General features: G+C 41.4%; 1 protein-coding gene and 2 long non-coding RNA genes across 5 annotated transcripts in view; 2 read left to right on the forward strand and 1 right to left on the reverse strand.

The window, feature by feature from the left end:
- On the forward strand, positions 1–9,230 carry LOC118163467 (glutathione S-transferase 3). Of its 3 annotated transcripts, none has more exons than XM_035320080.1 (7): positions 1–81; positions 2,100–2,206; positions 3,574–3,625; positions 4,225–4,357; positions 6,446–6,587; positions 7,563–7,694; positions 8,431–9,230. In XM_035320080.1, the coding sequence occupies exons 2-7, from the start codon at positions 2,120–2,122 to the stop codon at positions 8,572–8,574; spliced, it is 690 nt and encodes a 229-aa protein (XP_035175971.1). In that variant the 5' UTR covers positions 1–81; positions 2,100–2,119; the 3' UTR covers positions 8,575–9,230. The 3 variants fall into 3 exon arrangements, with proteins under 3 accessions (XP_035175971.1, XP_035175970.1, XP_035175972.1); XM_035320079.1 differs by lacking the exon at positions 1–81 and adding an exon at positions 130–189; XM_035320081.1 differs by lacking the exon at positions 1–81 and adding an exon at positions 690–802.
- LOC118163474 overlaps positions 2,529–20,413 on the reverse strand; it is a 20,913-nt gene continuing 3,028 nt past the window's right edge. The window contains exons 2-3 of the long non-coding RNA XR_004749072.1: positions 7,940–7,943; positions 2,529–2,540 (exon numbers count right to left, since the gene is read on the reverse strand). This is a non-coding gene — a long non-coding RNA (uncharacterized LOC118163474). The remainder of the gene's footprint in view (positions 2,541–7,939; positions 7,944–20,413) is intronic.
- On the forward strand, positions 15,048–17,291 carry LOC118163473. Its single transcript, XR_004749071.1, has 3 exons — positions 15,048–15,496; positions 15,583–15,719; positions 16,787–17,291. It is a non-coding gene; the product is annotated as an uncharacterized LOC118163473 (long non-coding RNA).

Here is a 20,413-nt window from a genome sequence, read left to right on the forward strand (position 1 = left end):
GGGGCGGCTCGGCTGGGCTCGGCTCAGTGCAGCTGAGGCGGGCAGCGGGCGGCGGCCGCCATTTTGTCTCCTCCTGTTGTGGTGAGCAGGGGCGTGAGGTAGAAGCGCGTTGTTGGTGCGCTGCGGTTCCCTCAGTTCTGATTTTTGGGTGGTCCTCTGTGGAGACAGGGGTTGGGCTCGGTGATCCTTGTTGGTCCCTTCCAGCGCAGGATGTTCTCTGATTCCATGTTTCCTTCAGCCGGACGTGCTTGTCCTGCCTCACCTGGCTGGCGCAGCTTGAGGAGCCCCTACGCTGTGTGTCCCTGGGGGCTGGCACCGCCGCTCGGTTGCCTTCTGAGGGAGCTGGGGTTTTGTAGTCTGGGGGAGAGGAGGCACTGGGACGGGTTGCCCAGGGAAGTGGTGGAGTCACCATCCCTGGGGGTGTTCAAGGAAAGGTTGGATGTGGTGCTTAGAGATGTGGTTTAGTGGGTGACAGTGGTAGGGGGATGGCTGGACCAGATGATCTTGGAGGGCTTTTTCTGCCTTAATGGTTCTGTGATTCTGTGACATTGGCATGCTTCAAGCACATCTCAGAAGGGCATGCTGAACCAAAGGCTCTAATGTTTCTCTTATTTTTTCAATACTTCAAATTAACAGTCACCTTGCTTTTCTTCTTTTCCTCTCCTTTGTGAGTTTAATTGTCTTGCAAGCCGTTTCCATTCTTGGAAAACCATCCTTTTTGCCTTCTTTGCCCATTTCGTTGCAGTCTGTCTGCACCTTGTGTTGCTCATTGTTTTCATCAGCCTCTTCTCGTGCTGTTCAGGTAGGTGCTGGGCTCATCCCACTGCTGCTCAGCGTGACATGGTGACACGGGCACTGCTGTGCCACCCCATGCCAAGCAGAGGCCCCTCGGCAGGCATGAAGGGCGGAACAACCTTGCTCCTTTGAATTCCTGTCAGCAGCAGCCTCATATTTTGTGTCTTTTTTCTTTTTTTTTTTTTTTTTTTTTTTTTTTTGCTCACTGTCTTGCCTGGTGCTGCTTCTGTGCTCAGGATCTGGTAGAGGTTGATATTTCCCCCCCCTCTGCTTCTGAAGGAGTGCCCGGAACATTGAGAACTGGGGTCAGTGCTCGCACGCCAACAGGCTGCTTTCCAGGACTGGTTCAACTGCTGCCTAGAGTGACAAGGCATCTCCCTGCAGAGGGAAAACAGCCCTCAGCTTCAGCAAGGAGTTGCTATTTCAGATGTGTGCATATGCAATGCTAGTATAACGAAATTCAGTGCTCCCTTGGCTTATGGCTGTGCAGTGGAATCCAGTTCCTTCTGCAACCACAGTGCATCTGTCCTAGACGAAACAAGTAATAGCCTCCTTTATGGAGACATGGAAGTACTGAAGTTCTGCTTGCAACGCCTGGTGTATCTGATAAACAGAAACTTCTATAAAGATACACTTATCAATAAGGCTTATTAATAGAAAGAAATGAGACCAGTAGAAGAATAAATAGTACAATAGTCTGAATCTTAGTATTTCAGTCTGTTTTATTACAGAATAAACTGGTCTTTATCTATTTATCTGATTATTTTTGTTTCTACTTGTGTAGAATCACATATTGTGGATCACCACAGCCAGTGAGATGTTTCACAAGTGGGATGTCTCACAAGTGAGATGTTTTGAAAACGTGTTTCCATGTTTAATGTGTAAAATTAATGTTTAGATACTTCTGGTGTCCTTCAGTATAAGGACTGAAAAACCCTGTCTGCTCCCTTTTCTCCCCTCTGGTTGAAACATGGCTTTTAGTGGCTTTAGTGGATTGAGTAGCTCTAATGCTAAAACTTTCATTTTGTAAAAGTTTTTAATGATTTCCTCACTGGTGACTTTATTTTTCCCTCCCAGTATCTCCCAATTAGGAACTTGATGCTTACTTTTTCTGAATTTGGGGGAGAATGACAGCTATGAAATAACTGTGACTTGACTGTGCTGCAATAAAACCAAATCAGTTTAGACTGGAAGCTTTATTGAAATGATGAAAAATAACTTTAAAATATTGTCCTGTGATCCATTATTCCAATAGCCATCAATATTTTGAATCATTATTGATGTATTTTTTATAAATATTTTAGGTGAAAGGAAGTCTAAAGTCATGGCTGGGAAACCTAAACTTTACTACTTTGATGGAAGAGGCAAAATGGAGTCCATTCGCTGGTTGTTAGCTGCAGCCGGGGTTGAGGTTTGTTTCACCATTTTAACTTCAGGCTGTATATTTTAAGCTTGTCAGAACGCTGGTCATTAACCAAGCAAGAAAAACTATCCCAAAATGCAATAGTAAATAAGTATTGGTTATTCAGCATGATTAAATGCTATTACTTTAGGTGCACAAAAGTATGGCTTCAAGTTACGTGTCTTCTGAGACACTGTAAGCCAGGCTCTTGCTTAATTCCAGATTGCTTAATTAAGCCTTCTGTTACTTACCCAGTGCTATTGAGCTGAACAATACATGTGTTCCTGGCATAACAAGTATAATCTGTGCCAAGTAAAACAGCACCGAATTTGCTTTCTCCAGTCTGTCTGTTTTCAGCTGAGGGCTCGTACAAGGATTTTTATCTTTTAATTCAACTGGCTGCGTCCTTCAAAACGAGCTGCAGCGTGAAACGTATTTTGTCCTGCTTGCTTCATGTGGGTAGACTTAACAGCTTATCTTAGCCTATGTGATCACATTTACCCTAGTTGAGCATCCATGTTGTATTTGTATGCCTAACTTTCTGGGTTTTCCCTGCTACAGCAAATCTTAATTATTAACACGTCATGCGTACGTGCATAGAGAGGCTGACTGAGGAAGAACCCTTGGGAGTTCATGTCAAGGCTTCTAGTGCTTGGTAAGCTCAATCACTTTCTAGTCTCAATGGATTACATTGACTCTAATGGCACCTTAGACATGTACGGCACACGTACATGTAAATGCCCAACTTTGGTGCCTTAATCTTGAACTGAATTCCTCTGTAAGTACCAGCCATCCTCAACCATACTGAATATCAGTAAATCAGTCTGATCAGAGGCAGTGCTGTGTCTTTTGGGTTTCTTATCTAGTGAATAATTCATCTTTAGATGTCCTAAATATGCTTCTGCACTAATCTTCCTGCTTGGCACAATACTTTAACGTTCTTTTGTAAAAGCTTTGTTTTAACTTTCTAATAATTTGTTCCTGTGAAGCTCCCAAATCAAAATAACACACAGCAGAGCTTCTTTCCACATGTCAGGAAGCATTTTAAGGACAGCCTAGTCCATATTGTTGACTGTCTCAGATTAAATTGCCTGTTCATGACCAAATAAACTATCCTCACTCCAGGTCTTAATGCCAGTTTTTCTGCTAGGGTTGCCTTAGCAGCATTTGTCAGATGTGAGAGACCAAGAGGTTTTGCCAGTGCTTCTGCCCCTTGCATTTTCTCCCTAGGAGTTAGGTATGGGATGTAGAGACCAAGATGTGTATTTTCTTCCTTGATAAGCACTATCCAGGTTTGAAGTTTGTCTGTTCTAGAAATGTGAAAAGATGTTTGTTTCATGTTCTTCCCTATTCGCTTTTTTGTTTGTTTTTTTCAGTTTGAAGAGGAGTTTTTGGAAACACGAGAACAGTATGAGAAGCTCCTACAAAGTGAGTGCATATAAAACCTCAAAAGAAGTGTGAGCAGGCTTTACAGAGTCTCAGAGAAGATGTTGAAAGACTGTGGGACCGACTTCCCACACGGCAGAGATTTTTTCAGAGACTGAGTTTTTTTAAAAAATTCTTTTTCTTCCCCATGTGTGGATATCAGTGTCCTGATCTAGCTTAAGATACTGGTAATGAGGGCAAAATTTTGGAATTTAAAATCTGCTTCAACTGTCTCTTAAGTAGTGGAATGCAAATATATTTTTACATATACAGAATTAGGCCCTTCTTACTCAGTTAATGTGTTTAGTGTGAAGATTGTCTCGATTGTATTTCAATTTCAGCATAAAAGCTGTTGAACATGATCCTGCCTACAACTTCTGCACACTTTTTTTTTTTTTTTTGGCTCTTTAAAGCAAGGTTGGTGATTCCCAATGATTCCATTCTTCACATTAATTTATCTGCTCTTTACTGTTTGCATGATGCCAGTTTAACGTAACGGCTTCCTACAGCAAGCTCACCATAAAAGTAATGCCTTTATGAAGATGAGATCTGCTGCCGAGGTGCTAGATCCAACACTGCTGTGTTGTTCTCCCTTTCTCCAGGCGGATCCCTGCTGTTCCAGCAAGTGCCCCTGGTGGAGATTGATGGGATGAAGATGGTGCAGACCAGAGCCATCCTCAACTATATAGCAGCAAAGTACAACCTCTACGGAAAGGACCTGAAGGAGAGAGCCCTGTACTGTGACTATTCTTCTTGGATGTGTTACAGTAGCTTAGATATGTGTAGAATTAACGGGGTAGTTGCGCACAGACAATCACCGATGTGCTTCAGTGACTCACAACTTGCAGTGAGACTGACAAGCCACCGTTAAATGCAACCCAACTGATTTGTTCTGATTAGATTATTTTTACATTAAAAAAATGCTTGATGTGTGGGTCCGTTGTGCTCTAGTAAAACATGAGTATAGCTTGCCACAGGTATTCAGGAACTGACTGGAGTGTAAATATTGAACTACTTCTGTAAACTGAAAACGTTTAGGAAAGCAGCGGTTATTTTTTAGCTTTTCTGTTTGCAAAATAAGTCCTGGAAGTGATGTTATCTGCGTTTGGATGGTGTTCCTCAGCATTATAAAAAGTTTACTTTTTAGGTCTTGAGGAATTGGAGAAAGGGCAGCTAAAACCACTTAAAGACTTCTGGTTTCAGGTGAAACTAAATCCAGGTCTTCATGCTGTGTCTGCGTGAAGGAAAAAATTGTATTTGGGATATCTCAGTGGCCTTTAAATGCCTGTTTCCTATTGCTTTCCAAATAAAGGAAAATTAAAGGCTAACTAGTAAGGAATCCAAATTCAATGGATAAAATATCACAGAAGTGTGAGTAGTTAGGTGACTTGGCTGAAGCTGGTTCAGGAAAGTAACAGGAAAAATAGCCTGGAGCATCACTCATAGTTTACCAGCTTCTTTGTGGTGTTAATGAAACATCACCTATAGCTTCAATTCCTTGAATACCTCTTCCTGCAGACAGAATCCTTTTCCATCAAGTTGTGTATTTAGTCTGGGCCTATTCTTTCTGTTTATTAGAAGATAGAATTCAAATGTATGTGTTGATTTGTGCTTGAGGGCAGTGTTTTGAGAGGGGTTTACTGCGATTAGGCCAGGCTGAAGTACTTTGGATAACTTGTCTTCTGTAGTGTGGAAGTGCAGTTTTGGAAAAGCAGAGAGGTGAAGCTGGTAAGTGTTAAACCTTGCAGGAATATCTGATAGCATCTCATTGTATTTAATCCTTACAGAGACTTTTTTGAGAAGCTGTTGCTTGACAACAGCAACTGCAGTTGTTTGAGTTTCTTATGTGTAATAAGACTCTTATGGTGTAGGGTGGTTAGAAGACTTCGATAAACAACTTTACCAGATGTTTTATTCATATTCATGAGGACTTAATTTAAATTTGAGTCTTGTCTCCTGTACAAAACCTGGTGTTAGAGCGCTGGAAAAAAAATGGATAAAAGGGGCTATCTGAAAATAAAAATGTCGGTACTAATAATTTAGCTAGGTGCTGGACCTGATAGACAACTTCAGCTTTTCAGCCACATTATTAGTTCCTTTGACTCCACTTGGACTTTGGCTGAAACCCCGAAGGTAAGATGTATCTAGGCAATTAAGCTAGTTTGGAATGAATTACACTGTAGTGTTGTGGGTTTCTTTGGTGATTCTCAAGTGATTGTTTGCACAAGCTGATGTTTGAAGTTGAGCTTCAGCCCTTGTACAATCCTGTTTAATTCTGGGCTCCTTCATGGGCTGCGGCGTGGAGACCTGATGGGACCCGTGGGCTGCAGGGGGACAGCCTGCTCCACCAGGGGCCTCTCCACAGGCTGCAGGGGAACTGCTGCTGCATGCCTGGAGCACCTCCTGCCCTCCTGCACTGACCGGGGAGACTACAGGGCTGCTTCTCACTCCTCAGACTCCCAGCTGCTGTTCTGCAGCATTATTTTTTCCTTTCTTAAATACGCTCTCACAGAGGTGCAAATTGACATCACTTACTGGCCCGGCTCTGGCCAGTGGAGGGCCCTTTTGGAGCTGGCTGGAGCTGGCTCTGCTCTGACATGGGCCAGCTGCTGGGCTCTGCTCACAGAGGCCACCCCCACCCCTGCAGCCCCCTGCTACCAAAACATTGCCACGTAAACCCAACATACCTCTACTTTTTAACCAGAAAAACAATTTGTATGATGGAGGAGGGGGAGTTCAACTTTTACAATTACAGTGCAGATCTGTGGTTATGGAGGCACCTTCTTATTTACATTTGTCGTTCTTGTTATTGTTTGTTTTAAGGATTGATATGTATGTTGGAGGAACTGAGGACCTTATGGGCTTTATTTTGATGTTCCCGTTCTTATCAGCTGAGGATAAAGAGAAACAACGTGCCTTTATAGTTCAAAAGGCCACCAGCAGGTACTTCCCAGTATACGAAAAGGTATGTAGTAGGACCTCTTCCTTCCGCTGCTCTGGAAGGGTACCAGCAGGAACACTGTGTATTTTACGAAAAGCGGAGGAAATAGGAAGGTTTCAGCCCACTTTAAACCGGCCATCATACTGTCCCTAGGCTGGACAGATGAGAGGAAAGTCAGAGCAGTGTAAGAGAACTGGGGGTGGGCTAAATGTAGAAAGTTCTGAGGGAGATCTCATGGTCTGAGCAACATCACCACTGACAACGAAAGATCCAAGTATCCCTTTGATCCAGTGAATGTGTAAACAGTGGTTATACACAGTTGAAATAGCAGCTTCCTGCTTTTAGGAGAAACGAAACTATGTAACCTACATTGCAAAGGAGATGCAATTTTAAAATAATTGTCAACTTTGTTTAACATCTCAACTATATTCTTTGTTATTTATTTATTTAACCACAGTAGTAAACAGTTATTACCACAGTTTATAAACCACAGTTTTGGAGATGCCTCAGTGTTTTTAGTTTCCCCAGGCAGATGTAGGAGGCACAGAAGTCTTCTAATCTGAACGTCCTGCTACATAAGCCATACTGGGATCACGTTTTTTTCTCTGGCTGATCTCTATTTTCCCACTAAAGCTGTAACCAAATGCAGAAAAAAAACAAGATTTATTAGGCTGGAAAGGGTAGAAAACCAAGGAGGGATCTAACCCTGTAGTCAGTACATGGGGTTACCTAGGGGCTATAGGATGGAAGGAAGGATGGGTAAGAGAAGGATGGGATTCTGGATCACTGCTGTGAGGACTGCTCATGGATAAATGATGGGTGATTGTAGGCACTGAGCTCACATCTCCTACGTTAGTAGTATCCGTAGGGGCTGGGGAGAAAAAGGTGAAAAGAAGAGGAGGCAATAAGTATTGTCCAAGGAGGTGTGCCTGAGTGTTTGAAAACATCAACCACAGCTGCTTATCCACATATGAACACTTTTATGTATGATACTTCTAGGTTCTGAAAGACCATGGGCAGGACTTCCTTGTTGGCAACAGTTTTAGCTGGGCAGATGTTCATCTTCTTGAAGCCATTTTAATGGTAGAAGAGAAGAAGTCGGACGTTCTCTCGAGCTTTCCTCAGTTACAGGTAACTTACATTAACAATATTCTCACATGGCTGGAAGTATGATAAGAGAAACGTCTGTTATGTGTGGACAGTTACATAAGACAAGAATGTTTGTCACTCCTATTGTAGTCTTGCTCTGCTTGCTTTAGGAAGAAACTCCTAATAGGATTCATCTCCAGAACGTATAATTTTCTAGAGTAATTCTTGTACAGACATGAAGAAAACCACCCTTCATTTTTGTGGGTTTTTTTTTGTATCCTCTCAACAGCTCTGCGATGCCTAAACAAAATATTTTCTAGACCACAAGCTGTGATTTGAATAAAGATCATATCTGAAACCACAGATAAATGTTTCCATTTCAACTTATATCAATACAAGATGGAGGGCTGTCTTATTACTATTTAAAATAATTAGTTTGGGGGTGAGGGAGAGTAACTTTAGCCACTTATCCGTGGCTAAAACTGGTTTTCTTGTCTTGCCTTTTCATGCTGCTTTTTAAAGGATGCTAATGACTTCCATTAGGAAGACTGAGATGAATACAGGCACATCTCTTAGCAGTATTTCTTTTGCTGATGGAACAGTTCTGGACATACATTGTTAGTAGTTTCTCTAGTAGCAGCAGACAGTATTTGCTTAATGCTTTCTGTAAATGCTGCCCTCTTCAGTTAAATCATCTGCTTCCACAAATGAGTTTAACATTTTTTTCTTGTGTTACTTTGTTTTTTTAAATACCGTGTACTTACTGTTTACCTTTTAGGCGTTTAAAAGAAGGATAAGCAGCATCCCCACAGTCAAGAAGTTTCTAGAGCCTGGAAGCCAGAGAAAACCTGTTCCTGATGATAAATATGTGGAGACTGTGAGGAGAGTTCTCCGTATGTATTATGATATAAAAGCAAATTAGTGTGCCTGTCTAAAGGAACATCTCTGCTTGGTTGAAGGAAACTGAGAGCATACAATTAAACTGCACAGGGAAGGTGAAGATACATTTGAAAAGAGTTTCAGTGAACAATGTCGTCGTGTGTTCTCTCATGCAAAGTACAGTATGTATTTTTTTTTAAATTATACTTCACTAATAACCTGTGTTTTTTTTTTTTCCTTCATTCTTCTTGAGATTTTTCTGGTAGTTTTAAGCAATTGAAATGGCAGCAGACTTGCTGTCTTCTTGGAAGCTCACTGGAAGAGGGGAAAGCAAACGAGAAGGAAATGTGAGTTGCTGACTGACGGCTGCAGCATGTTTTACTGGCTCTAAGGACTTTCTGCTGAAATCCAGATCAGATTTTTGTATGATTGGTTCCAATTCAGGTCTTTGCTGTTTTTAACTTCACCTTAGTAAAATGAAAGAGATGTTTTTTAAAGAAAGTAGGAGGGAGGTGTTTCTCTTGCCAGTTATGCTGGACATTAGTGATTTGTCTGAAATACCAGCATTGTGCCTTCATAACCAAGTGGCATTTTTATTACTGAATTAAGAAATAAAATGTCTGCCAGCTGTCATACCTGTATAACTGGTGTACCTAGAAGGCCCGTTCTAATCAAATAAACTTCTTATTCTTACGAGTTCTTGTTGCTATGTTGTCTCATGAATGAAAGTTGGGGCTTGCAAACTTTAACTTATATACAGAATGTATCCTCAAAGACTTGATATGAAGGGGGTCCTTGTTAACCTGTGTAACCCATAAAAACATTTCATTTGCATTTTTAAACCAAAGAAGGGAGATGGGAAAGGGAGGTAGTAAACCATCACACAGACCTGGTATAATTCTTGTCCAAACTTTAATGACTACCATACTCAAAATGTTATTTCTTTTCTGCTCTCTATTAGTTTCTTCAGTGTGTGGTTTCCGCAGATGAGTTTACAAAGGAATGCCAAATGTTTTTAATCAAATAAATGGCACGTGGTCTTTGAAAAGCTGCTCATAGGGTGTTATCTTGGTGCTTCTCAGTCCCTGATGTCATTGTTTAATTTCTGGCTAGATACTGAAAAACAGGGTGTTTCTTGACCTTGTAATGCAGTGAATGCTCTTGAGTAATATTTGATGAATGAATTGCCCACTTGAGAGCTCATCAATCTCCCAGCTTCAGAGCGACTGAAGTTCTCAGCATTGTGAAGTTTCCTCTCAGTGCCAGGAATACAGGGTTTATATTGATTGACACTAGTTTATGTCACCTGTTTTGCTAATGTTGACTGCAATTGCAATTTAATCCCTGTTTTAATCTCAGATTGGTTTAATAAGAAAATTTGGAAAACTCTGTCGTTGTCGATCTTCATTCCTTTGCTGATTTGTTTCTCCAGAATCTGAGGAAAGGTGTGGTGTGATGGTGAATGAATGTTCCACACGTGAGGATGCAGAAGAACGGGTGTCTGTCAGTGTTTGTCAATTCTAAGCCTGGTGGGCTGTAGCCATGTCAGTCAGCAAAGAGCATGGCACAGTAGCAATGAAGTTGAACAGAAGGACAGTCCGTACTGCAAACTTGGCATCAGTGCTGTGTGGTTTTGGGGGTGGGGTTACTTCAGCCTAGCTTGAATGGTTGTGGTGACAGAATGCTGTTTAAACTGCACTCTGAAAGCACGATTTTCAGTTTAATTTCACACAGCAAAGATCCATTTTGTGCATTCCAAGGTCACAATGTGGTGGGACCCAAAGCACAGTCAAGAAATGCACTTCAAAAGCATTCTGTTCCAGACCTCTAGTATAGATATGCCCTGTAGTGCTTCAGATCTGGCCCAAACGATGGGTTATTTCCTGATATCAGTAGAGCTCAATTTATTCTGTGAGAGAGGGTTGATGAGAACTTTTTTTTTTTATCTTCTTGATTTGGTTTGAGATGAAGACACCTAGATGTGTATATATACAAACCGGTGTGTACCCCTCCATATAACACAACCTTTTTCACTTACACTGTTGTCACAGGGCTGCATGATGTGACACAGGCACTACTGAAAACTCATGGACTTCTGGAACAGCTGACACAGGACATCTTGGATGTCACTAGGTGCTCGTGCAGAAAATCAAATCAAACCCAGTCGATAAACACTTCAAAGCAGCAGAAGAAAAGCAATCCTCTAGCCAGTAGTTGTATACTTTAGGGTGAACTTAATCATATGTTACTTGTTATTTTTTTTTGTCAAGGGAATTAATATTGCTGGGCAAGGGTCTGCTCAGAGCTCCTCATCACTGGAAGGAATAGAAAATAATTCTAAGGATGGTGTGTTTCTTATTTGGATATTTCCACGCAGGTTTGTCAGTTTAGTCTTCAGCCTCCACAGAGTGACAGGTCTATAGACTATTACTGGGATCTTCCAAATTTAGGGCAAACTAGGGAGATGGGTTGGATCTAAGTCTTTTGTAAACCTCATGAGAAGTAGAGGGGTCTTAGAGGCCATCAGTCTGCAGGAGTTTCCTAATAGCCAGAGAAGTGTAAAATGCCTCCTTACTGAGTATTCTCGAGTCCTTGTACAGGGTTCTAGCAGGGATAACTTAGTCTTTAGCAGACTTTGATAATGCTCTTAAGACACATCAGAGTACTTCAGTTCTCTCACCAGCCTTCAAGACAGTAGTAAGCAAAGAAGATACACAGATGCTTGTTGTCATCTCCCCTGTTGCCCAGTGCTGCTGACCTATTGGCACAATACACAGTGATCCTAGGAAAAATTTCACTCTTAACTGTCCTAAAGCACTTACTTATTTGGTAGTTTTGATGTATTTTACAAAGACTTAGGTTTGCCTTCAGCCCTTGCTCTTGCAAGACCTATATATATACACAAAGCAGTTTGCAGCATCATTCTGATAGCCCGGCAGAAGTTGTGCTTAGTGGAAGTAAGCACTGTGGTTGTACACAGCCTGTTTGGGTTTAAAACATTGGCCATCAGTGGAATTACAAGTCCTTTCCCACTGAAAGCAGTAGGAAAGTTCTCACTAAAGGAAGAGCAGGAGAGGCCGTGTGCATTACTGGGACCTGCTGGTTGCCTTGGAGCAAACGTTTGTGTGCATTCGCCACTGCTTTGAGGTTCAGGAGGGGTAGGTTCATATTTTGGGGGTGATATGTAGGATCTGAGCATCAGCTGCGTGTTCCTGCTTGGGCACTGCCTGCACAGAGGAGCCCTCAGAGGGCTGGTGAGACTTACACTCACCCTTGGCAATGAGTAGTAGGAAAGCTGAGGCAGGAACATGCTGTTTGGCTTTATTTCTCTCATTTCTGATGCACAGCCCCAGCAGGGACATCTGGCACAAATAAAGTCAATCCCCTGTAGAAATGCAATTCAAAAAGCTTGTCTTTGTGGAAGATGCCAAAGACATCTGGCAGGTTACTGCCACTGCACAGTGGGAAGCCAGAGAGTAGTGCTTGGTAGGTGCCACAGGAGCAGCTATGGTGGTGTGCAGGAGGGAGCTGCTTCTACACCAGCATCTTTAAATAAGGAGTTGAGCAACCTGTGTTTATTATTAAAATGGTAACCCAAGAACTGTAAAGTCCAAGGTGCCTGCATATTTATGGCAACATGTAAAATATTTTTGTATGGTTAGTAGCAGTTGAAACAGGTTTACAGAATCTCTTAACCTTTGCAAAGTGTTCATAAACACATCCTGAGTGTGACATGGATTTTTTGAGGAAGTCATTTCCCTAAAGAGGGAAGAGGACAACAGCATAGGATACTGCTCGGCCACAACATCTCTCCCATGCTGATCAATGTTTTATTGTTAACATCATACTTAAGCTCCTGCTCTTAGTGAAGGCTGTTCTATATCCTGTTTGCTGGGGGGGGGGGGGGGGGAGGGGGAATTTCTGCCCTAGGCAACTACTAGGTGTGTCTCTGCTCCGTTTGAACAACACAAAAGGCATTGAATTATCCTGATGTTACTTTTCCTCTGTCCCTAGATGGAGCCCTGCTCTTTCAGCAAGTACCCATGGTGGAGACTGATGGGATGGAAATGGTGGAGACGTTGGATGAAGATGGTGCAGCCCTGAACCAACCCCAGCAGCACAGCAGGAAAAGTACAACCTCTGTGGGAAAGACCTAAAGGAGACAAAGCCTGGTACAGTAACTCTAGACTTATAAGCAGCAGGTGCTTGATTTTGAACGATGACTAGTTTTCTAGTCAGTGGAAAGAAATAGTTATCTCTAGATGGCAATTTATCCGAACTGTAAGGCGTGGTTAACCTCTTCCAGCATATGACTGGAAGCATCTGCAAGCCCCCTAGGAGTACAGAGCAGAAATCAGTGATATATTTACACACCTCCAGCAGCCCCTCCAGGTTTTGACCAAGTCACTGCAAAACTTTCTTCAGCTTTGTCTGTTTAAAATTTCTCATGCTGCAACTTCTGTTGCAGTCCTCTCCCGTCCTTTCAGCATCCTTCTCTGAGAAGAGTCTGCTCCTGCCCTCTCAGTAACTACGCATTAGATAGTTGAACACAATGATATCCTGGGCACTTTGCAATTTGACATTTTATCATGGAACTGAAGTAAAAATTAACAGTTTGAAGAAGATTATATATATATATATATATATATATATATATATATAAAAAAAAAAAAGGTGGCAAGAGGGTAAATGTGGGGTTTGGTGATCTGAATCAGTATGCATACTGCGAATGGATGAACAGTGCTGTAGCTTCCAATTCTTTCTGTTGCTTGCCCTACTATTCATTTCAGAACAATTTCTACACTGCAGCAGAACTCTTCAAACTCACACATGAAAAGGTCACCCAAAAGCAGATGGAATGGAAACAATACCTTCCTTCTGGCAAGAGGCAGAAGGAGCTTAACCTTACCCTTCAGCCTGATACTCCCAAGCTTAGCTCACGATCCCAGCTGTGCCAGCCTACTCAGATACACATTAGCTCATGCACAGATCATCCCTCCACTTCCTTTGTCAAGGAAGTAACTACCTTATCAAACTCTGCTATTAGTCAGCAGATTTGCTGTAGGAGATCTTTACTCTCAGGATGACCTGTTGGTCAATCATTTCTGATAAAGTTTGTCTAAGAAGGGCTTGCATGGAGACAGCCTTGCAATGAAAGGCATAGCTCTCACACGTTGCAGAATATCTCATTGTTTAAGTTCTCACATGCGAAGTACGCCCACACAACATCAAAAGAAAAAAGGTGCGACATGAGTGTGTGTATCTTAACCTGAATTAAACAAGAACATTGTTTGTTTTTCTAGTGCCATGGTACCTTCTTGCTCATTGTAGCAGGTGTTAATGTGAAGCCCTGCAGGCTCGAGGCTGGAGAAGGTACTTCTGTTGGATCCAGAAATTGTTTTTGCACTAGAAAAGGGACAGACTTCATGAGTTGCATGGTGTCCTGGTCCTTGAAGCATGAGGCACATCTTTCCAAACCAGACTATTGAAGACAAATGTATAGGTTTAGGCCTTGAAGACTGATCTGTCTTTTCGGGTCATTCCTTTGTAGAAGTTTAGGAATCTCTGCGTTCAGCTACAACACTAGGGCAGCTAGTGCTGATTTCATTGCTGAGGGGGTCCACAGGAAGCACCTTATAGATATGAAACATGTGGATGGAAATTGTCCAGACAGTAGTTATTAAATCATTTATGTAAGCCTATGGTGAGGTTTAACCTACAGAAGGATTCATACATCTTTTTGTATAATGTTGCACAATTTTATCGGTTAAGGTTATGTACTTGGCTATCGTGACCAAACTCTGTTTGGAAGTAAGTTAATAAAAAACACTCTCCTGATACACATTCCTGGTAATAAAAAATGCTATCCTAATATAGGTTCCCATGTTTGTAATAGAACAGAATAGTTCAGTTGGAAGGGACCTTCAAAGATCACCTAGTCCAACTTTGTACCGGCCTTGGGAGACACATTGAAACATAGCCCCACTTTTATAACGTGAGTGTATTTACACTGTTTTACTTGGTACAGATTTATTACCTTGTGTATAAAGATTATACACAGCATCACCCTGGTTCTTAAGTATCCCAAAGCCTTTTTTCAATATTTCTGACCAGGGATGCAGAAATAATCCTGAAATGTAGGTTTAGGTCATGAATATTTCCATCAACTCTGTATTTAATGACTCAGTTTTGCTCAGTTTTTAAATCCTTAGAAATCATTTTCCTCTTGAATCAAGCTAGTCACAATTTTTATGTCTATCAGTATTGAAGAATGGGTAACTTTCTTGGATTATAGTACTATCTGCATTAAAAAGTGAGCTCTATAATGGTCAGGCAGAAGGTGACAGACCACGTCCCTGTAACCACAAAATGGACACACAGAAGAGATGAATGTCCATTTTCCTGTTTTGAAACACAAGAGTAAACCTTCCAGATGATAGTCTGAGCTAGAAGTCTTGCTGGATGGAGAGCTTCCAACAAGGACCTGTATTTAAACTGTAAGTACCTCCTTTTGATATATTTGCATGTTTGATGGCAAACAGCACAGTTTTTACTGTGTTGTCAGATTTTAAGAGACTGGGGACTGAATCAAACCTCCCAAAACCTGAAACCTCTTTGCAGTCGGTGAAGAGGAGCAGAAGTGGGTCCTGAATCACATTCATTAATTCATTAATGAATTCATTAATTCATTAATGAGACCCATCATTAGCTGTACAAGAAGGTCGGAATTTCCCAGCCCCAGGCAATAAGTAGCCTAAGTGCAAGGTGTCTTCCACTCCAAAGGTGAGTGCAACGTGCTCATTCCTACTTCCTTGTGCTCACTCCTTACTTTTAAAATCTTAATTCTGCTTTGAGTACATTCCCTAGGTGCACTCTCATAAGTCAAAGAGAAGGATTTCACCCATGTTGTCCATTGCCAAAATAATCAGGTTTTTCCTGTTTATATACAACACCTACTTTACAAGGTGGGTAAAAGTAAAGTATTTTAATAATCTTTTAGCTGAGACTGGAATATGCTGATATATATGAAAATTTCTCCCACTTTCTGTAGATTTTAAAAGATTCCTTGGAATTCCTTGAAATTCCTTTTTGGAAGCCAGCTCATATGGGCAGAAATCCAACTGATGAAACAATCCTGATGGCAGAAGTGAAAGTGTCCACATTATCTCCAAATTTTCTTTGCTGCAGGTAATTAAATCAAATAGTAAGACAGTCATATTCATTCCAAGCTTTGTGGAAGAGAAGTTGAAATGCTTTGGCAGTTCCTTGCCGGAATGCAGAAGTAATAGAGAGAGGATTGGGAAACACGGTCTACAAAGTTAAGCACGGAGAATATAAAATAATAGTAATAATAAATAAAAGCAGAGCTGAGAAATGTATGCGAGAAGTGAATTATGGTCCTATGTGTTTAAAAACAAACAAACAATTATATAAATTATTTTTTATGTTTGTGGTTCCAGTAAGAGAGGGAGAGTGGTTTTCATATTCTCTGTCTTGTAACATAAGTGGAATAAGACACTCAAATTAAATGCAGCAAAATACAAGCAGAAAAAAGGCAACAGTTTCACACTAAGACTGCGGAAATCATTGTTAGAGGATGTCACTGAGGTCAGGAACTTGAAAGGATGAAAGGGATATCAAGTATATAATAATTAGTGCTGTGGAATCTTGGAAGAAATCATGATCTTTCAGGGGTTAAGCAGCTCTCTAGCTCTGAAAGATTAAATTGTGAAAGGCAGAATATCCCAGTACTGGTAACTCCATTGTTTTATACCTTCCCTTGCGGAAGCATCTCTCCTATGAATAAAGGCTGAGAGAGCTGGGGACATTCAGCCTGGAGAAGAGAAGGCTCTGGGGAGACCTTATTACAGCTTTTCAATACTTAAAGGGTTCTTGTAAAAAGGATGGAGAAGGACTCTTTACTCCGGTAGATAATGATAGGACAAGGGGAATGGTCTTAAACTAAAAGAGGATAGATATAGATCAGACATTAAGAGGAAATTCTTCACTGTACGGGTAGTGAGGCACTGGAACAGGCTGCCCAGAGAAGCTGTGGATGCCCCATCCGTGGAGGTGTTCAAGGCCAGGTTGGATGGGGCCCTGAGAAACCTCAGGGTGGCATCCCTGCCCATGGCAGGGGGTTGGAGTTAGATGATCTTTAAGACCCCCTCCAACCCAAGCCATTCTATGATTCTATGACTTGTACCACCTGACTTATACCTATTTTTCTCCGATATTGTATCATTTGCTTTTAGGAACTGCCCCCTCCCAGTTTTGAACCACCACCTGATGAGGCTTATTTCACAAGTCTTGGCTTGTCATTAGAACTTTTCCCACTCTTCTTCTTGGAAGTTGAATTGTTTCCAATTTTAGGCTTTTAAAGCAAGTGAAAGCAACATTGCCACAATTAAAAATTTCTTCCAACCTGACAAGAAGGTCACCACAAGATGAAGAAGCTGTAGCATTAACACACAGAATTTTCAATAGGAAATGAAGCCAAGTTCCATCTGCGGTCATTTTTCAGCCCCTTTTCCTAGTTGAACTTCTCTTGATTTTTTTTTTCTAGATTTGTATGATGTCGAACATGCAACAGGGACAAAACAATCTCATGTTGAGATTACGTTTCACAGACTGTTAAATGTATCTGCAAGACAGGTAAATGCAGAGGTAGTACTTTACTTATAAATATCATTAAAACACATGTATCTTGTAATTTTGAAGTTGACACAAAACACCGAATAAAAATTATCTTAAAAGTCAGACAGTTGTAGATTGTATAAATAATGTGTCATTGCTCTTTCATTGAATCTTGCTGTGCTGATGGATCTGTGTAGAAGAGTCTAAGGAAATGAGAGAATATTTGTCTTTGAAGAGAAACTAAGTTTAAAATATGTATAAAGAATGCTGGGTCTTATGAAAATTCTGATGATCTCCCGGGGAAACACTCACTTCAATAAAAACAGAACTGTTTTATAAGAGAAGGAATTGTCTTTGTGGTCAATAAAATCTGTTTCTCCTTATATGAGCTGTATAAATAAATCTGATTTTATAAAGACAATGGCCAAAACAGATTAAAAAAATGTCTCATGGGATAAGAGCTGCTTTTAAATATTTTCAAGTAATCATTTTTATCTTTTATTGAAAAAATATTCTTGTCCAGCTTGATCAACATCAGATAATAGGACTGAAAGTTCTGTCATACTTCCCAACATCCCCTTATGAAGACAGATTCTTTAAACCTAAACTAGATTATTATCTACTCCTAAATAGATAATTGTAACAATGCACATAAACTGGGAGTCTTCACGGCACATGCCAGAAACCATACAGAGGACACATACGCTTACACAGGTTACTATTGAAATAAGTCATTATAATATCTGACTTATTTAAGATAAATATTTCACAATATGGTTAGAGTTACTTTTCAGTTGGCTTTAAAGCCTTGATCTTGCTAATCTCATGCTTACATAATAAGCCTTTTGACCATGCTGAGGTACGTGAGTCAGGAGATAGTAAGTGGTAAAGGATCCAAGTAGTAACATTCTATAAACTGACGTGTCTTAAACTTATTTAAAAAGTATTACAAATCGATGGCTAGATATCTCTGTAGATCATGCTCCTTTGGGGCATGTGTATAACTGGTATTTAGGTTTGCCCCTGATGTTGCAGAGCTGTAAGTCACATAAGGCATCTTTCCCTGCCTGCTAGCTTGTAGCCTACCCTCACGTTGTCCTCACTGTCCTCCTTTCCGGGTGCATCACTAAATGTTGCTCTAGGTTCTGTCCGGACTCCCTCAAACAATCAGTCTGCATTATTTGTCAATGTCTCTGCCAGTCACATTGCTTCAGGAGAGTTCTCTGACTTTGCAGCCCTTGACATGGTCGAGCTCAAGTCTGTACAGCCAATCTCATTCCCCAAGGCAGGGTGGCCACACCTGAACTAGTTATTGGAAATGACCTATGAAGCCTATGCTTCCCCACCCATGGTGCCTGGGAGCCATGTAGGACAGCGCTAGTTGGCACAGGTAAATTCTGTGTTAGGGAACTTTGGCTATAAGGCGAGGCACGTGCTAGTGCTGGGGTCTGTGCGCTGTCCTCTCTTCTTCTAGCATAAATCTCGTCTCTGGCTCTCCATTTAAGCTCTCCTTGCCAGCAGTGCCATGGGCGTAAATCAGGATTAGGATTTCTGTTCTCAGACTTTCCTGTGCTGGTGGTCTGGATAGGTGCCAAACAGCTTGCAGAGATATGCAGGAAAGTGAACGTGGGCTTGGCTGACCTTGCACTTGGGAGCTCGGTAAAGCTTCCAGGACAGAACTGGAGCAGTCACTGGAGGGTTACTTTACGAAAAGTTGGCAAGTCTGGGTTTGTGTGACACAGGGCTTGTTCTAGCTACTCACGTGGACTCTAATTTTTTATCGCAGCATTGTGCTTCACTTTTAAGAGCTTGATCAGAAGCAAAGGGATAATCTGCTAACCCTCTTGCTAAATTCTCCCGTGGCATTTAGCTGTATACGCTGTGTTCACTTCTGGCAGGATGCTGCTGGAAGCAGCTATGGTCCCGCTGTCCAGCTGCAGGGTGGCTTGTGAGGATCACAGGCAAGATCCTTTAGGGAAGTCTTTGGACTTCTCCAAGCTACATCACAATGAAATGTGTCTGCAGAGCACAGTGGGAACCTGACATGTTGGGGTATGGTATGTGTATTATTTAAAATCTGCCTATGCCCAACGCAAGATCATTTAAGTTGTACCTGGGCTCCATGCCAGCTGTTTCAATACTCACAGGTGTGGCTTACCAAATGTTTTATAAAAGGAACTCATTTTCTTTTCTACTCTAGAGGTTCATAAAACAGCTATTCAAGTTGTAGATGAAAGTAACCTCATAGGCAACAGGTATAGATGTCAAAGGAGCTTTAGAAATTATGTTCTGAAAGGTTGTGCTGAAAGCAAAATAAATGGAGAACAATGGACTCCCTCTTCTTGGCCATCAGGCCCTCTTGCTGCCCTTGGCAGCACCGGGGACTACAGAAAGGACAAGGAAGACTTGCATGTTTCGGTCACTGTTCATGAACCAACCCTTGCACTCAGGTACTTGCTGGTACCAGAGACCTCAAAAGCAGGAATAGATTAATCTTGATTTAGTGCTGCCATCATAGACAGGTATGAACAAGTACTTATGACCTCTACTTGGGAATTTTCTGGAGGGAGCTAACTGGGTTTGACATGGAAGCAATGCAGAAGCATACACTTAAGGCTGTGCTTTATTCACTAGATGATGAACCTGAGAGAGAGAATTAGGCATGAGGAAAGCCATATGGTTGTATTTTGCTGACACCATCAATCTCTGAAATGCATAAATTTCAAATTTCCAAGAAGCCTCTGGTGAAACTGCATCCTGTGGAAGAGACTGACATCAATTTCCAGGCAGGGAAACCATCACAAAACCATAAATCTGACGAAAAAAAGGAAATAGCTCTTGGGGGATTTCTTTCAGATAGCTAGCTGGAGATTTTTGTCCTGAGATTCCCCATCTTGAGGTGCTGTGTTGGTACAGTTGTGGCTTTAGACCGATAAATACATGGACAACAATGTGGGTGTTCTGATCAGATCTTCAGGTTATCTGTACTAATACCTAATGCAGGTGTAAAGTGATGCCCAACATCCTGTGCATGCCTACACTAGAGGACCTGATAGTTGGTGTCAAAATCCTGTTTCCCATCTGCCAAACCACCTTTTGTCTGTTCAAATCCACTTTTAGTTTTGGTCATTTCATGTGACATGTAGATAGCAAAGCTGAGGCGGTTGTATTTCACAGAAACTGCACAGGAAAATCATAGTTTATTTCACCTCTAGCTGGGTATTCGCCACATACACTCAGTTTAC

The sequence above is a fragment of the Oxyura jamaicensis genome, chromosome 3, assembly GCF_011077185.1.
Source record: "Oxyura jamaicensis isolate SHBP4307 breed ruddy duck chromosome 3, BPBGC_Ojam_1.0, whole genome shotgun sequence".
Lineage (NCBI taxonomy): Eukaryota > Metazoa > Chordata > Aves > Anseriformes > Anatidae > Oxyura > Oxyura jamaicensis.